The sequence below is a fragment of the Glycine soja genome, chromosome 11 (genome assembly GCF_004193775.1).
Source record: "Glycine soja cultivar W05 chromosome 11, ASM419377v2, whole genome shotgun sequence".
NCBI lineage: Eukaryota > Viridiplantae > Streptophyta > Magnoliopsida > Fabales > Fabaceae > Glycine > Glycine soja.
In genome coordinates this window covers 6,132,877-6,145,178 of record NC_041012.1, presented here as the reverse complement: position 1 = coordinate 6,145,178, position 12,302 = coordinate 6,132,877, and the positions used below count along the sequence as shown (strand labels likewise).

The window sequence follows — 12,302 nt, the reverse complement described above, 5'->3', positions numbered from 1 at the left end:
TCATAATATGTGAGAGTAAGCTTATGGATTCGTAATCGGTAAGTTTACATAAACATATGGATTTGAGTATGTGACTTTCAGGTATTAGCACGATGCTCAAACCAACTAAGTTAATAGGTCAATTATGTTATAAAATTAATGTCGTTATATATAACACTAAAATTTCTAATGTATAGTTAATGCACATGTAAATTTACATAATAAATTTTGTGACAAATAATTTTGATCTAATAATTAATTTGTTTACATATATAAATTTTTATGAAACCTATGATTTTTATTTAAAATTTATATACGTAAAAAAATATATTAGTAGATCAAAATTAATTATAATAAGATTAAAATATATTATTTAAAATTTTGGCCTTACGAACCTATATCAATTTTACATAAAAATAATATTGAAATTGTCCATGCTGAGTGTATCAATAATTTGACTGTTGTGTAAATTGTCCCCAGATAAATGTCAGATCATGTACGTCAAGGTGCTTTGGGTTGGGTTTATTGTATTGATTTTGGCCCAAGCCCCACTTCGAAGTCATTTCTAATTTATTTAATCAATTTGCAAACTTGTTTGATATACAAATTTGTTGCTCTAACTTAGAAGTTGTTTAATTGTATTATACTAAATTAAAAGCGTGTAACTCATTTTTCCTATTAAAAACTCAATAATAGTTCAAAATTAATAAAATAATGAATTATAATTGCTTAAAAATATATTTAAAATTATATTTACCTAAAAACATATTTTTTCACTAAATATATAAAATTTATATAATTGTATCAAAATTTTACATTTACGAACTACTTTCAACAATTAACTTTATTAAATATTTCCAATTCAATAAGTGAGTTTTCATTTCATCTTTAAAAATTCAAACATAATTTACAAGTTTATTGATAGAAAAAAAAAACATGTACTGTATTATTATTTTTGCTTACAGCCAATGAAAGTGAAAGACATTCATTCATCTTTCTGCAATTTTAACATCGAAATCATACAAAGATCCTCTCCCACTAGCAAATTTCTTCATCGTATTCAATGACGGGGCTTCCACTGCCTTCTCTTCCAACACCCTATGCTTTCGCCCCTCATCACTTCCCTTCTGAATCCAAAGCAAAATCTTCTTCTTTTCACCAATGGAATCCTTATGGGCCAGGGCCCTTTTCTGTTTCCGGGCCTTTTTCTTCTTCTTGCCCTGAACTTGGCCCATGCACGATACTTTGGGCGATGTGGGCTCTCTGGCGCTGAAGCTTTCGCCCTTGTGCTTCCTTCGCGCTTCCTTCGGAATTATCGAAACCATACGTGCGGGTGATCGACATGGACTCATCCTAGTTGGGTTCTGAAAGGCCACTACTAAAGCCGCCGCAGGTTGTTTTGTCAGAAACTTCAAGAAATTGCGTTTAATTTGAAACAATTTTTCCATCTTGAGACACTAATTAACAAGGGCGATGCTAGAGTATACAACATATGATATATAAAGGACCATATGGGGTACATGAAAGGTGTGATTCATGATTAAAATTTAATCTAACCAGGAAAAAAAAAAACAAAGGAGGCTAATTAAAAAAATATTTTGGTTGACATCGATATCGTATATGGTGCGGCGTGGCGTGCTATTGCAGTAGAGTTAATAGAGGAAGAAAAGTTTTTTGCAGCATGCTTGAGTTGCCGGCACATTATAAAATTATGCTATGAACTATGAAGCTTGGAATTGGTCGTGCTTTCATAGATTGATGCGTCATTGTGACACTAACGTTGTCCACTTGTTTGGAAGTGAAATTTTGGGCATAATTAAAGTATCAAACTATCTATGAGGTTATTACCTGAACAAAAAACAACCTATCTATGAGGTCTTCATTTTGGAATTCGTTAGAGTATGATTCTTTTTTTCTTCCTTTCTTTTTGTCTTTTGAGAAGTTTGTACTGTTCAGTTTTAATGCAAGAATATAACGCGTTGGAGTAAATTAAGTACCAATTTTCGTTATTGAGGAATGTGAAAAGGTATGAAGTACAAGTACTGATAAACTGAAGGTTGTAGCTTTTCACATATGATCATATCTTTCAATATTATAGAATGTTTTAATGAGTGTGAGGAGGCATAAAGTGCTGATAGAATACCGATCCTCCAACCCAAGGTTATAGTTTTTCTTTTTTCACAAATGATCATATATTTCAATATTATGGAATGTTTTTTTTCCTCCAGTAATAATTAAATTCAGATACTTGAAATTTATGACAATTCACGAATATTATAGATATGTATGGCCAAAAGTCAATTCGTTATGTTAATGTTAGTAAAAAAAATATTTTTTATTTCATTATCATATTTATTATTTTATTAAATTGATAATTTAACAAATCATTAATTAAAATTAAAAACTTATTATCATTATAGAGTATGATAGAAATAAATTTTTTTATAATTCATTCTAAATGATAATTGATCACAAAATTATTATAAACAAGAGATCAATAATCGTCTCGAGCTCTCACTTGTTTCTTTTTGGTTAGTCTTTCTCTCCTCATCTATGCATTTCCTCTCTAATCTACGGTTTGTATTTTAAATCGATTTATGATTTTTATTTGTTCTATGTTAATTATAATTGATGCCTAATCTAAGGTTTCTCATCCTGCTATGTATTTTTATGAGATGTATTTTTATTAGTAATATTCTTTGAGATGTAATTTGCTTTAACCATAATTTCTTTATTCGCAATTGGCTCTTGCATTTCTAGAAAACCCTTATCAGCAGTGTTATAGAATAAATGCAGAGATAATTAACTTGCATGTTCAATGGCGTCATTTTACTCATTTGCTCCTAGCCATAAACGAATCCGAATTCCTATGTAATGACCTTACATAACATAAGAGCCGCATATTTAAAGAACAAATTTAAGATGAACCAGATTATACCCCTTATATTAAAAGTAGGTCCGGATATCGTTTATGTTCAACATTCGAACCGATGTAACATATTACAAATGTATATTTTTATAGTGATCAATATCATCCTCAAAACTTTACATGCACATGTTGAATAAATGTATTTAAGAGGATGACCAATCACAACACATGCCTCAAAAAATGTTCAACTACAAAGCAGAATTTGAATTCATACTTCGACAAACTGTTCCGAAGACATTGTCAACAGAGACTCAAATGATACAGATGATTAATACAATGCAAACTAATAGCCCTCGAACATCTCAATGTCTGATCCCAGCATAGCATAAGTCCTCTGTCCAGCCTCCAGTTGTCCTGAACATTTTCACCGGACTTAGGTACTTTTCTATTAAAAATTCAAACTGAGAACTTTTTCACATGCTCAATACATTAGGAAAATGCCAAATGCATACCACTTGTTTACAGCCATCCCAAGTTTTCTAGTCCAAAATCTAAATCATATTTCCCCCCCTCCAAAATTAACAGCAAATTTTCATTAAAATATGGGGATTTCTAGAAATCTGATAGTTTCCGGCCACTACCAGAACTTTGGCCAAATAGACCCTCATTTCACAATTTTGAACCAATAGGAGAAGATGGAGGAGAATCAGGAATTTTTTTCAGTCAACATTTCTCCAGTGAAGAATTTCTGAACTATTTAGATCATAAATGCTCCACCTAATAAGATAAAAACTTTTAGTCATAAATTTGCGCTTCAGCAGAGCTGTTAGTTTACCTCAGCGAGTGCCTCCATCATCCTTGTCACTAGTTTGTGGAGTGTACTGGCTGGTTGAAGATGGTGAGTAACCAGGTTGACTTGGTGAGTAACCCGTACTGGGACTGCAAATGATCAAACAGACAAATAACACAGACCGTGCTCAGCAATATACCTTCCATCTATACAATTATGTTAAAAGAATGAGGTGTATATATGCATATACCTAAATTGGGGCGAACTTGGGCTATAGTCTGGGCTCACACCAGAATTATAAGGGCTAGATAAAAGGGGAAAAAATGAATAAGTCACATATTAAAAACTCTTAAATTTTAACAAATAAAAAGAAAAGAGAATAAAAAAGTCTACAATTCTACTACTATTCTTGTCACAGACATGAGATAAACTGTTCAAAGGACAGGCAGGACAGTAAATGAAGTTAATTTACCTGCTGGGACTGTATGTTGGGCTTGATGGAGAATAAGATGGAGATGTTGGGGAATATGATGGCGACGTTGGGCTGGAAAATAACAAATTAGACATATGCTAGGAGTAAATATGCAATTGAGAAACGAAAAACACAGGACTTGAGCAAATATGGAATGTACAAAGTAAAATAACTCCTATTGCAAAAGGTTGAGGTTCCTCCAAAAACCCAAGTTCTTGACTTAAAAATAATGGGAAAGAAGAGATTCATTGTTTTGGCATAGCCCAGTGTTTGAAGGTTCTGTATATCACATTCAGTACCGAAAATAAATATTAAAAAATCCAGAGAATTACTCACCTATAGTTTGGTGATGTGGGACTATATGGACTTGATGGAGACAATCTCGGACTGCTTGGAGAATATGCTAACGAAGGACTATACTTTGCTGACTGTGGATTGTAACTAGGGGAAGTAGGGCTATACGATGGCGAGGTTGGGCTATATGAGGGTGAGGTTGGGCTGTATCCAGGCGATGTGGGGCTGTAAGCAGGTGATGTAGGACTATATGATGGAGACGTTGGACTGTAAGAGGGTGATGTAGGGCTGTAGGAAGGTGAAGTTGGACTATAAGAAGGAGAAGTCGGACTATAGGAAGGAGATGTGGGGCTGTAAGCTGGTGAAGTGGGGCTGTAAGCTGGTGAAGTGGGGCTGTAGCTGGGAGAGGTGGGGCTGTAGCTGGGTGATGTAGGGCTGTAGCTGGGTGATGTAGGACTGTAGCTGGGTGATGTGGGAGAGTAGGATGGACTGGTAGGCGAATAAGCTGGACTTGTAGGACTATATCCCGGAGAGCTAGGACTATAAGTCGGAGAGGTGGGACTGTACCCAGGTGACGTGGGACTGTACCCGGGTGACGTGGGGCTGTATCCGGGTGAAGTGGGACTGTACCCGGGTGATGAGGGACTATAGCCTGGGGATGATGGGCTGTAACCAGGAGATGAAGTAGGAGAAAATGCCATCCCACCAACATAAGGTGAAAACTGTGCATCGCTAGTTGGAGAGAGCCGTAAATTTGGGCTCAACAAATAACTGGGAGACATCAAGCCTTCATGATATGGAGTTCCAGATATTGGGGAACGGGCAGGAGTCATACCAAAATCAAGACCATCCATATAACTAGGCAATTGGAGCTCAATGGCATTTTTCAGCATTTCATCATTAAGATACAAGGCACATTCGCCAGTGCCAATGGGGGCAAGTTGACCTAACATTATGTTTTCAGTGACTCCCCTCAAGTAATCAGTCTCAGCATATACTGCGGCATCAAGCAGAATATCAACTGTTTCTTCAAATGAGCATCTCATCATTGGCCCAGTATCATTTCGGTTGATACCATGACGTGTAATTGCCATCAAATGCCCTCGATAAGTCATGGTATCACAAAGAATAGCCAAATGTCTGTAATTGACATAAGAACCATCAAAAGAAATGACAACACGCAATTCATCCAGAAGAGCTCGCCGAACTGCCTCAATACCAAGAACTTCAATGACTTCAATCAAGTGGTTGCTTGTGGTCCTGGTCGCATCAACATCTTCATGGCACATCACAGCTAGAAGGTTGACACCTTCGGTATCAAGCATCCATTCCTCATTAGGCTTAAAACCTTGATTCTCATCAAACTTCTGAACTTTAGTATTTTTTATGAAAACCTTATTGATGTCTGGGATACCTCGTAAGGTCATTTCAGTCAGCATGTTGCTTTCTATTTTCTTTAAGAAAACATCATCTTCAGCAGACTCATCCTGAATCTCACCCTTGGGTGCTTCATCATTCATAATACGGATACGAAGAATAAGTTTTTCAGCATTGTCATCATTAAATATACAAGTCAAATCATCATCAAATTCAAGGTTAATCTTCTCTGCAATGTCAGCCATACTCAACTTCTTATCCACCATCATTTCACGATTCAGCTCTATGCGAAGCAACCAAGGTGAAATTTTTTCAAGAGCAACTTCTTCATCAGGCATTTCATAGTAGGACTTCACAAAATCAGCGTCCTCTTCAATTATTGTACTCATCGGATCTGGATCATACCACACCTCTGTAGCTTGAGTCACACTCCTGAGAGTGGTATATTCTAAAGCACACTGCACACTCTTGGCTCTCTCTTTAGTCTTACCAACATCTGATCTCAAGTACACAGACAGAGAAGGCGTTTTAATTCTCTTTGCCACATTAATGATTTCCCTTAACCTAGGAACACCAAGAGTAACATTCTTTGCACTGACACCAGCATAGTGGAAAGTGTTGAGAGTCATCTGAGTGGCAGGTTCACCAATTGATTGTGCTGCCACACAACCAATCATTTCTCCAGAGGCTACAAGGGACTGCAAGAACCTTGATTCTATTTCTCCCACTACCCACTCAAATGCCTCACGAGAAAGCCGGTATTCCTCCAAGACCCTTTTACTGGCAAAAGTGCTGCGGAGCAGAATATTGAACAGGAGAGTAGCATTCTTCTGAGCTTCTTGACTCAAGAGATCTTCACCCGGAACAACCTTAAGCCGCTCCTGGAGCTTATCAATGGCTTCCACAATCTCCATTGGATGCATATCAGATGGCCTTCGGAAGTCAACCTTAAATGTCTTCTGAGCATTCCAGATAAGTCTCTTCAGGTTAACAGGTAGTGGCAGAGAACTGTCACCAGTAGTGGCTATCTCGGTTGCAAGTTGATATCTATCAGCTTCAAGCTTTTGAACTTCAGCCTCAAACACATTGCGAAACTCTCTGATGGTTTTTAAGTCTTCTACGGGCTCCTCAAGCATGTAAGTAGGCTTCCAGTTTTCATCATCGAATTCATACCTAAACACCCTGTCAAACTCTGTTTTTTTCATTTTAAGGGAATCCAGCTTCTGTGTTTCAATCCAAACAGCATCCATACCATCTTCTCCGTAGAGAAATTGTATGACATCTCCCAAAGAGTTTCTAACTGTCCCATCATATTTAACCATGATGTCCTCCATAGCCTTCACAAGTCGTCTCTGGATGTACCCAGTTTCAGAGGTCTTCACTGCAGTATCAATAAGACCTTCCCTACCACCCATGGCATGGAAAAAGAACTCTTGAGGGGTAAGTCCACGTAGATATGAGTTCTCCACAAAGCCACGACTTTCAGGCCCATAATCATCTTTTGTGAAGTGAGGCAATGTACGGTCTATGAACCCATATGGAATTCGCTTACCCTCAACGTTTTGTTGGCCCACACAAGCAGTCATTTGAGAAATGTTGATAAAACTTCCTTTGGAACCAGCTGTCACCATTGCTTTCAGATTGTTGCTCTCAGATAAACTTTTTTGAGCACTATTTCCAGCATCATCACGAGCTCTATTGAGAGTCTAAAATTGTCAAATATGAAAATTCGTCAGATTTACCCAAAAGAAAACTTTAATAAATATAACAATGTGACAAGCAATCCAAATGAAATACCTGGTTCACTCTATTTTCAAATGAATCCATCATTGTCCGACCAGGTTCAGCCTCCAACTTCTTCTCTTGAGCTTCCCTAATAAGTTGTTTCACTTTCTCCTTAGCTGCTGAAATAGTCTGATTTATGGTTTCCATAGTGGAAGCATCAGCAATTGTATCACCAATTCCAATGCTAAAAGCATTCTGCAAAAGCCAGTAGTTTACAAGCCACTGAGTATGACCAAGAAATTTCCGAGCAGCATCAGGGCCAACCTCTTCCCTGTATTCAAGTAGACTTTCAGTGACGTAAACGAAGAAGAAAGGAACTGATTGAAACAGTTTCCAGAGCCACAAAGTTTCACAACTATTATCAGATAGCACTCCATAACATTAAAATATAAAATTATTTAACAAGGTTACTTGACAGTTGAAGTTTGGATCAATAGAAAACAACCCCTCTCCTTGGGAAGAGGCTGAGCTGTAAAGGTAGATTGACCATTACATGATCCAATTCATCTAGTAATTTCAGGTAGAAATATTTATATAATTTTTATTATACTATATACTGAAGCTGAAGGAAAGCATTGGTGCAACTGTTAGAGTTGTTTCCATGTGACTAAGATGTCACATGTTTTAATTGTGGAATCAACCTCTTGCAAATGAAAGGTAAGTCAGCCTACAATAGACCTGTAATGGGTCCAACCCTTCCCTAGACCATGTGATAGTTATAGCACCAAGTAGCCCATTATATACTGAAGCTGCATACCAAATCACATGAATGAGACTTCCAGTAGATGTTCCAAGCGTCTTTTTGCAAAGTGTTCCAGTAAGTAGCTCCCCCTTTTCAATTCTGACCATGGTATCCCCAGGGGTTATGGATCCCCTTTCACTCTCACTGTGCCAGCTAGAATATCTAATTAGATTTATTTGTTTAGGAATGATGAGATTGAAAACTTGTTTCCCTGTCCACAATGGTTCTGGCTTTAATATTGCAGGAGCAGGAACTTTCCCATCAAAATCTTCCCACCACATCAATATGTTCATAAAAACATCCTGGTTAAAAAAGAAGTTTTTATCAGAGATCTAAACAGCTTGTACAAGAACCATGAGGCTGAACTAAACTGCAGCAATAGAAAAATTCACTAAATATAACCTTTGTGATGAAAGTATCTCTCTTAGTGATTTTTCTGCATCCTAAAAGTGTATCTTGGACAATTCCCATCACTGGCCTGTTTGACTGTGGTGACACAATGCATTTAGGCACCATCATCAGCTCCAAAACCTCAGCTCTGGTTTCAAAAGACTGAGGAACATGCATATTCATTTCGTCCCCATCAAAATCAGCATTATATGGTGAAGTTACAGACAAGTTAAGCCGGAAAGTAGAATAAGGCATGATTTTGATTCTATGCCCCATGATAGACATTTTATGAAGACTGGGCTGACGATTGAAGAGAACAAAGTCTCCATCATTCAAATGACGCTCAACCTAAAACCACAACATTAAGAACTATTAGAAGGAATTAAGAGAAAACCAAAAAGAACAATATTATCATTGTTTAAAAACAGTACCTTGTAGCCAAGCTCCAAATGGTGATCACTACTTTTCTTTAAATATCTGAGATCAAGTCTTTGTCCGTCATCACGAATGATATACTTGGCACCAGTTTTTCCAGGTGGTGGATGGGGTCCATACTCAACAAGTTCCTTCAACCTGTTTTCTCATTTCAAATATTTTCTGTTAAAAAAATTTGGAGAATGCACCAATAGCAATAGGAAATGCATATCCAAATACAACCTTTCAATGTTATATGGAGTCACAGTCTCAGGATATGTTAGGTTCAATGCGATACTCCACGGTACTCCCAATTGATCAATGTTGATCGTTGGATCAGGTGTAATGACTGTTCGAGCAGAAAAATCAACTCTTTTACCCATCAAGTTACCTCTAATCCGGCCTTCCTTTGCCTTGAGCCTGCTACATATTGATTTGATAGGCCTTCCGGATCTTTGAGTAGCCTGTAAAATAAACAAATAAATAGCAATTACTCTATGCACTATCAAAAACTAAAAATTCAATGAAGGTTAAAGGAAGCATCGTATATATCAGTATTAAATGCTAGAGTCTAAATGCAATTAATACCCTTGGCAATCCAGGCAACTCATTATCAAAATATGTTGCTATGTGGAACTGCAATAACTGAGCAAACTCGGAAATAATATGCGCAGGAGATCCATTCCTCTCCTGTCTCTTCAGATTCTCATTGTGCCTGATGATCATGGCCAGTTGATGAGTTAAATCATCCTACAAGCAACAGAGACAAAAAAAAGTCAGCATATAACACAAAGATATCAGTCAATATGATGAAAGCAAATTGTAATTAAATAAAAAGACTTGCAAAACTTGTAATAACCAAAAACACATAAAACAGTGCCATAAAGCACTTGCCTCACTCCTGGAGGATGTGTCCATCATTACAGAAGGTCTCACAGGTGGAGGAGGAATTGGAAGAACTTGTAAAATCATCCAGTCAGGGCGGGCATACTTAGGATTCAAGCCCAACAACTGACAGTCCTCATCACTTATCCTTTTCAGAACACCAAGAACCTTTAACAGATATAACAAGTCACCAACTACATCAGATTCTATAACAGTGAACATAAAAGTGATCACACTATAACTCAGAATTTAGATCAATCACCCTTTCTGCAGAAAGAGTCTGTTTCCTTTCCACAGGTTCAGGAAGCTGTTCTTGGTCATCACTTTTCTTCCTTTGTGCTTTATACTCTGCAATCATTTTCATCCCCTCAATAGTAATCTTCGGCTGCTGAGCACCACAGCCACCACGACTCTTTTTAACAGGCTCATCAGTATCTTGACCGGGAATATCAATCTCATCTCCCCCTTCACACTTGCTTTTGTTTTTGCAAGCATCCAGAATCTTTTTTAGCCTGTTTTTGGGATTCCTGATTCTCAAAGCTTGCTTAAACTTGTGATCATTCTGCACAGAACGCAACCAATTAAAGAAAAACAATTTCATATCACTCTCCTAAACTTACAACATACAAATTTAAGCAAGAATTCAGATAACAAATTCCACTCTCCTCCCTTCTATTTAACCAACTCAAAACAGTTCAAAATCCAATTGACCACTAATCACAACGAATGGAACTCGGATTCTCGTACTATCATTTCCACAAAGACACAAACAGCTAATAAAGTCGGTATTATGTAAAGCTTGCTCGCTCGCATAGTACCTCATCAGCAAGAATTTTAGAGCAGTTGAAGCAAACACAACGCATTATAGTTAAGACGGTCTTCAAAAAACCAATATGGAACATTGGCTTAGCAAGCTCCAAGTGCCCAAAATGGCCAGGGCACTCAGCCATACTCGCCGTGCAAGTTTCACACTTCAACTTTCTGTCAATGGTTCCAAGCCGAGGGTCACTCAATCCTCCAACCTTCGGCTTCCCTCTCTCCGTAGTCTCCCCGTGCTCGATTTGCACCACAGACATTTGCCTCTGAAAAGCAAGCACACAAACAAACCAATCAATCAACTTCACGAACAACAAAGAATAAAAATAAAAAAAGAAACACTCGATCCCATTCCCATTTTCTAATTGAGAATTTTTAAAGTGAAGGAATCGGATAGTAGAGTAGGGGAAATTACGATCTCGTCAGGACTGAGTATTCCGAACTGGACCATGCGGACTTTGGCGACCTCCGCCGGAGAGAAAGGGAATCGGATATCCATGGTGGTGGTGGTGGTGGTGACGAAATTCTAGGGTTTCGGAGGGAAAGATATTACGAGGGAAAATTTTTAAATTAAGTTTAAAGAGATAAGTAGCTGTTCTGTTTGTCAAATTTTCTCGGTTAAATCTGGAGTGGTATGACTAGTGTTAGAAGAGATCGGCTGCAAAGGACCTTCTCTCTTGTCACAGGATTTCTCCTCGCGAAACAAGAGGAGAAGAAAGTGCCCTAGTGCTTTATTTATAGACGGAGAGCCCTCGTATCGTGCGCAGATATGCTACCGTGCACTGCGTGCAAACTTTAGCCAGACTATTGTTTTTTTTTTAAGACGAGCCAAACTATAAAATTTCCGTGTATTTTTCCCTATATTCTTCTAATTTATTCTCCCAAATTTAAACAATCATTCATGTTTTTATTTTGTAATATTAAATTATAAATTGTTATTTATGTTACTTTTGATCTTAATTGCGTTCTAAAACATATACTTTTTTAAAATTTTGGTTTTAAATAAAATATTAAACCCTACTTACACATGCAATTCAATGTTTTCGTCTTTTTTTTTTTTAAAGAAGAGGTTTTGCATCTTGAGTTATAAGATATTAATTTTAATTGTCTAATTAAAACAAGACTATATCCTTGAATATCTATTTGTTTGTGTTAAGTTCTTAACAATTTTATCTAAAAGATTTAAATGATCGATACGGAATAATTATAAGTGTTGGAATAATTATAAGTGTAAATTCGTTATGAAGTAATAAAAATATGAAAAAAATCATATCCAATGGGATTATGTGTTTAAATTAATAATTTATCATAATTTAAATTGAATTTCAACAATAAATGTTTAATTGGATAAAAAAAATTAGATTTAAAATAGTTGACTTTCAAGTTCAAATAAAAGTAAGTATTTAAATTGGGGGAAATCAATAGAAGAACTTCCAGGAACGGGGTTTTGTGTAATGTTTTTATAATGATTTAATTCTTTTCGTCTAAT

The 12,302-nt window shown here is 36.7% G+C and overlaps 2 protein-coding genes across 2 annotated transcripts; both read right to left on the bottom strand.

Moving 5' to 3' along the window:
- Positions 1 to 833: 833 nt before the first annotated feature.
- On the bottom strand, positions 834 to 1,563 carry LOC114375575 (uncharacterized protein At1g76070-like). Its single transcript, XM_028333400.1, has one exon. The coding sequence runs from the start codon at positions 1,425 to 1,427 to the stop codon at positions 969 to 971; it is 459 nt and encodes a 152-aa protein (XP_028189201.1). The 5' UTR covers positions 1,428 to 1,563; the 3' UTR covers positions 834 to 968.
- A 1,332-nt stretch (positions 1,564 to 2,895) lies between these two features.
- Positions 2,896 to 11,522, bottom strand: LOC114374109 (DNA-directed RNA polymerase II subunit 1). Its single transcript, XM_028331711.1, has 15 exons — positions 11,229 to 11,522; positions 10,816 to 11,079; positions 10,260 to 10,559; positions 10,007 to 10,165; positions 9,701 to 9,862; positions 9,356 to 9,576; positions 9,130 to 9,271; positions 8,711 to 9,046; positions 8,324 to 8,610; positions 7,579 to 7,837; positions 4,447 to 7,487; positions 4,111 to 4,182; positions 3,889 to 3,942; positions 3,684 to 3,787; positions 2,896 to 3,262 (listed from the first exon to the last, which is right to left on the bottom strand). The coding sequence occupies exons 1-14, from the start codon at positions 11,310 to 11,312 to the stop codon at positions 3,685 to 3,687; spliced, it is 5,484 nt and encodes a 1,827-aa protein (XP_028187512.1). The 5' UTR covers positions 11,313 to 11,522; the 3' UTR covers positions 2,896 to 3,262; position 3,684.
- Positions 11,523 to 12,302: the final 780 nt, after the last annotated feature.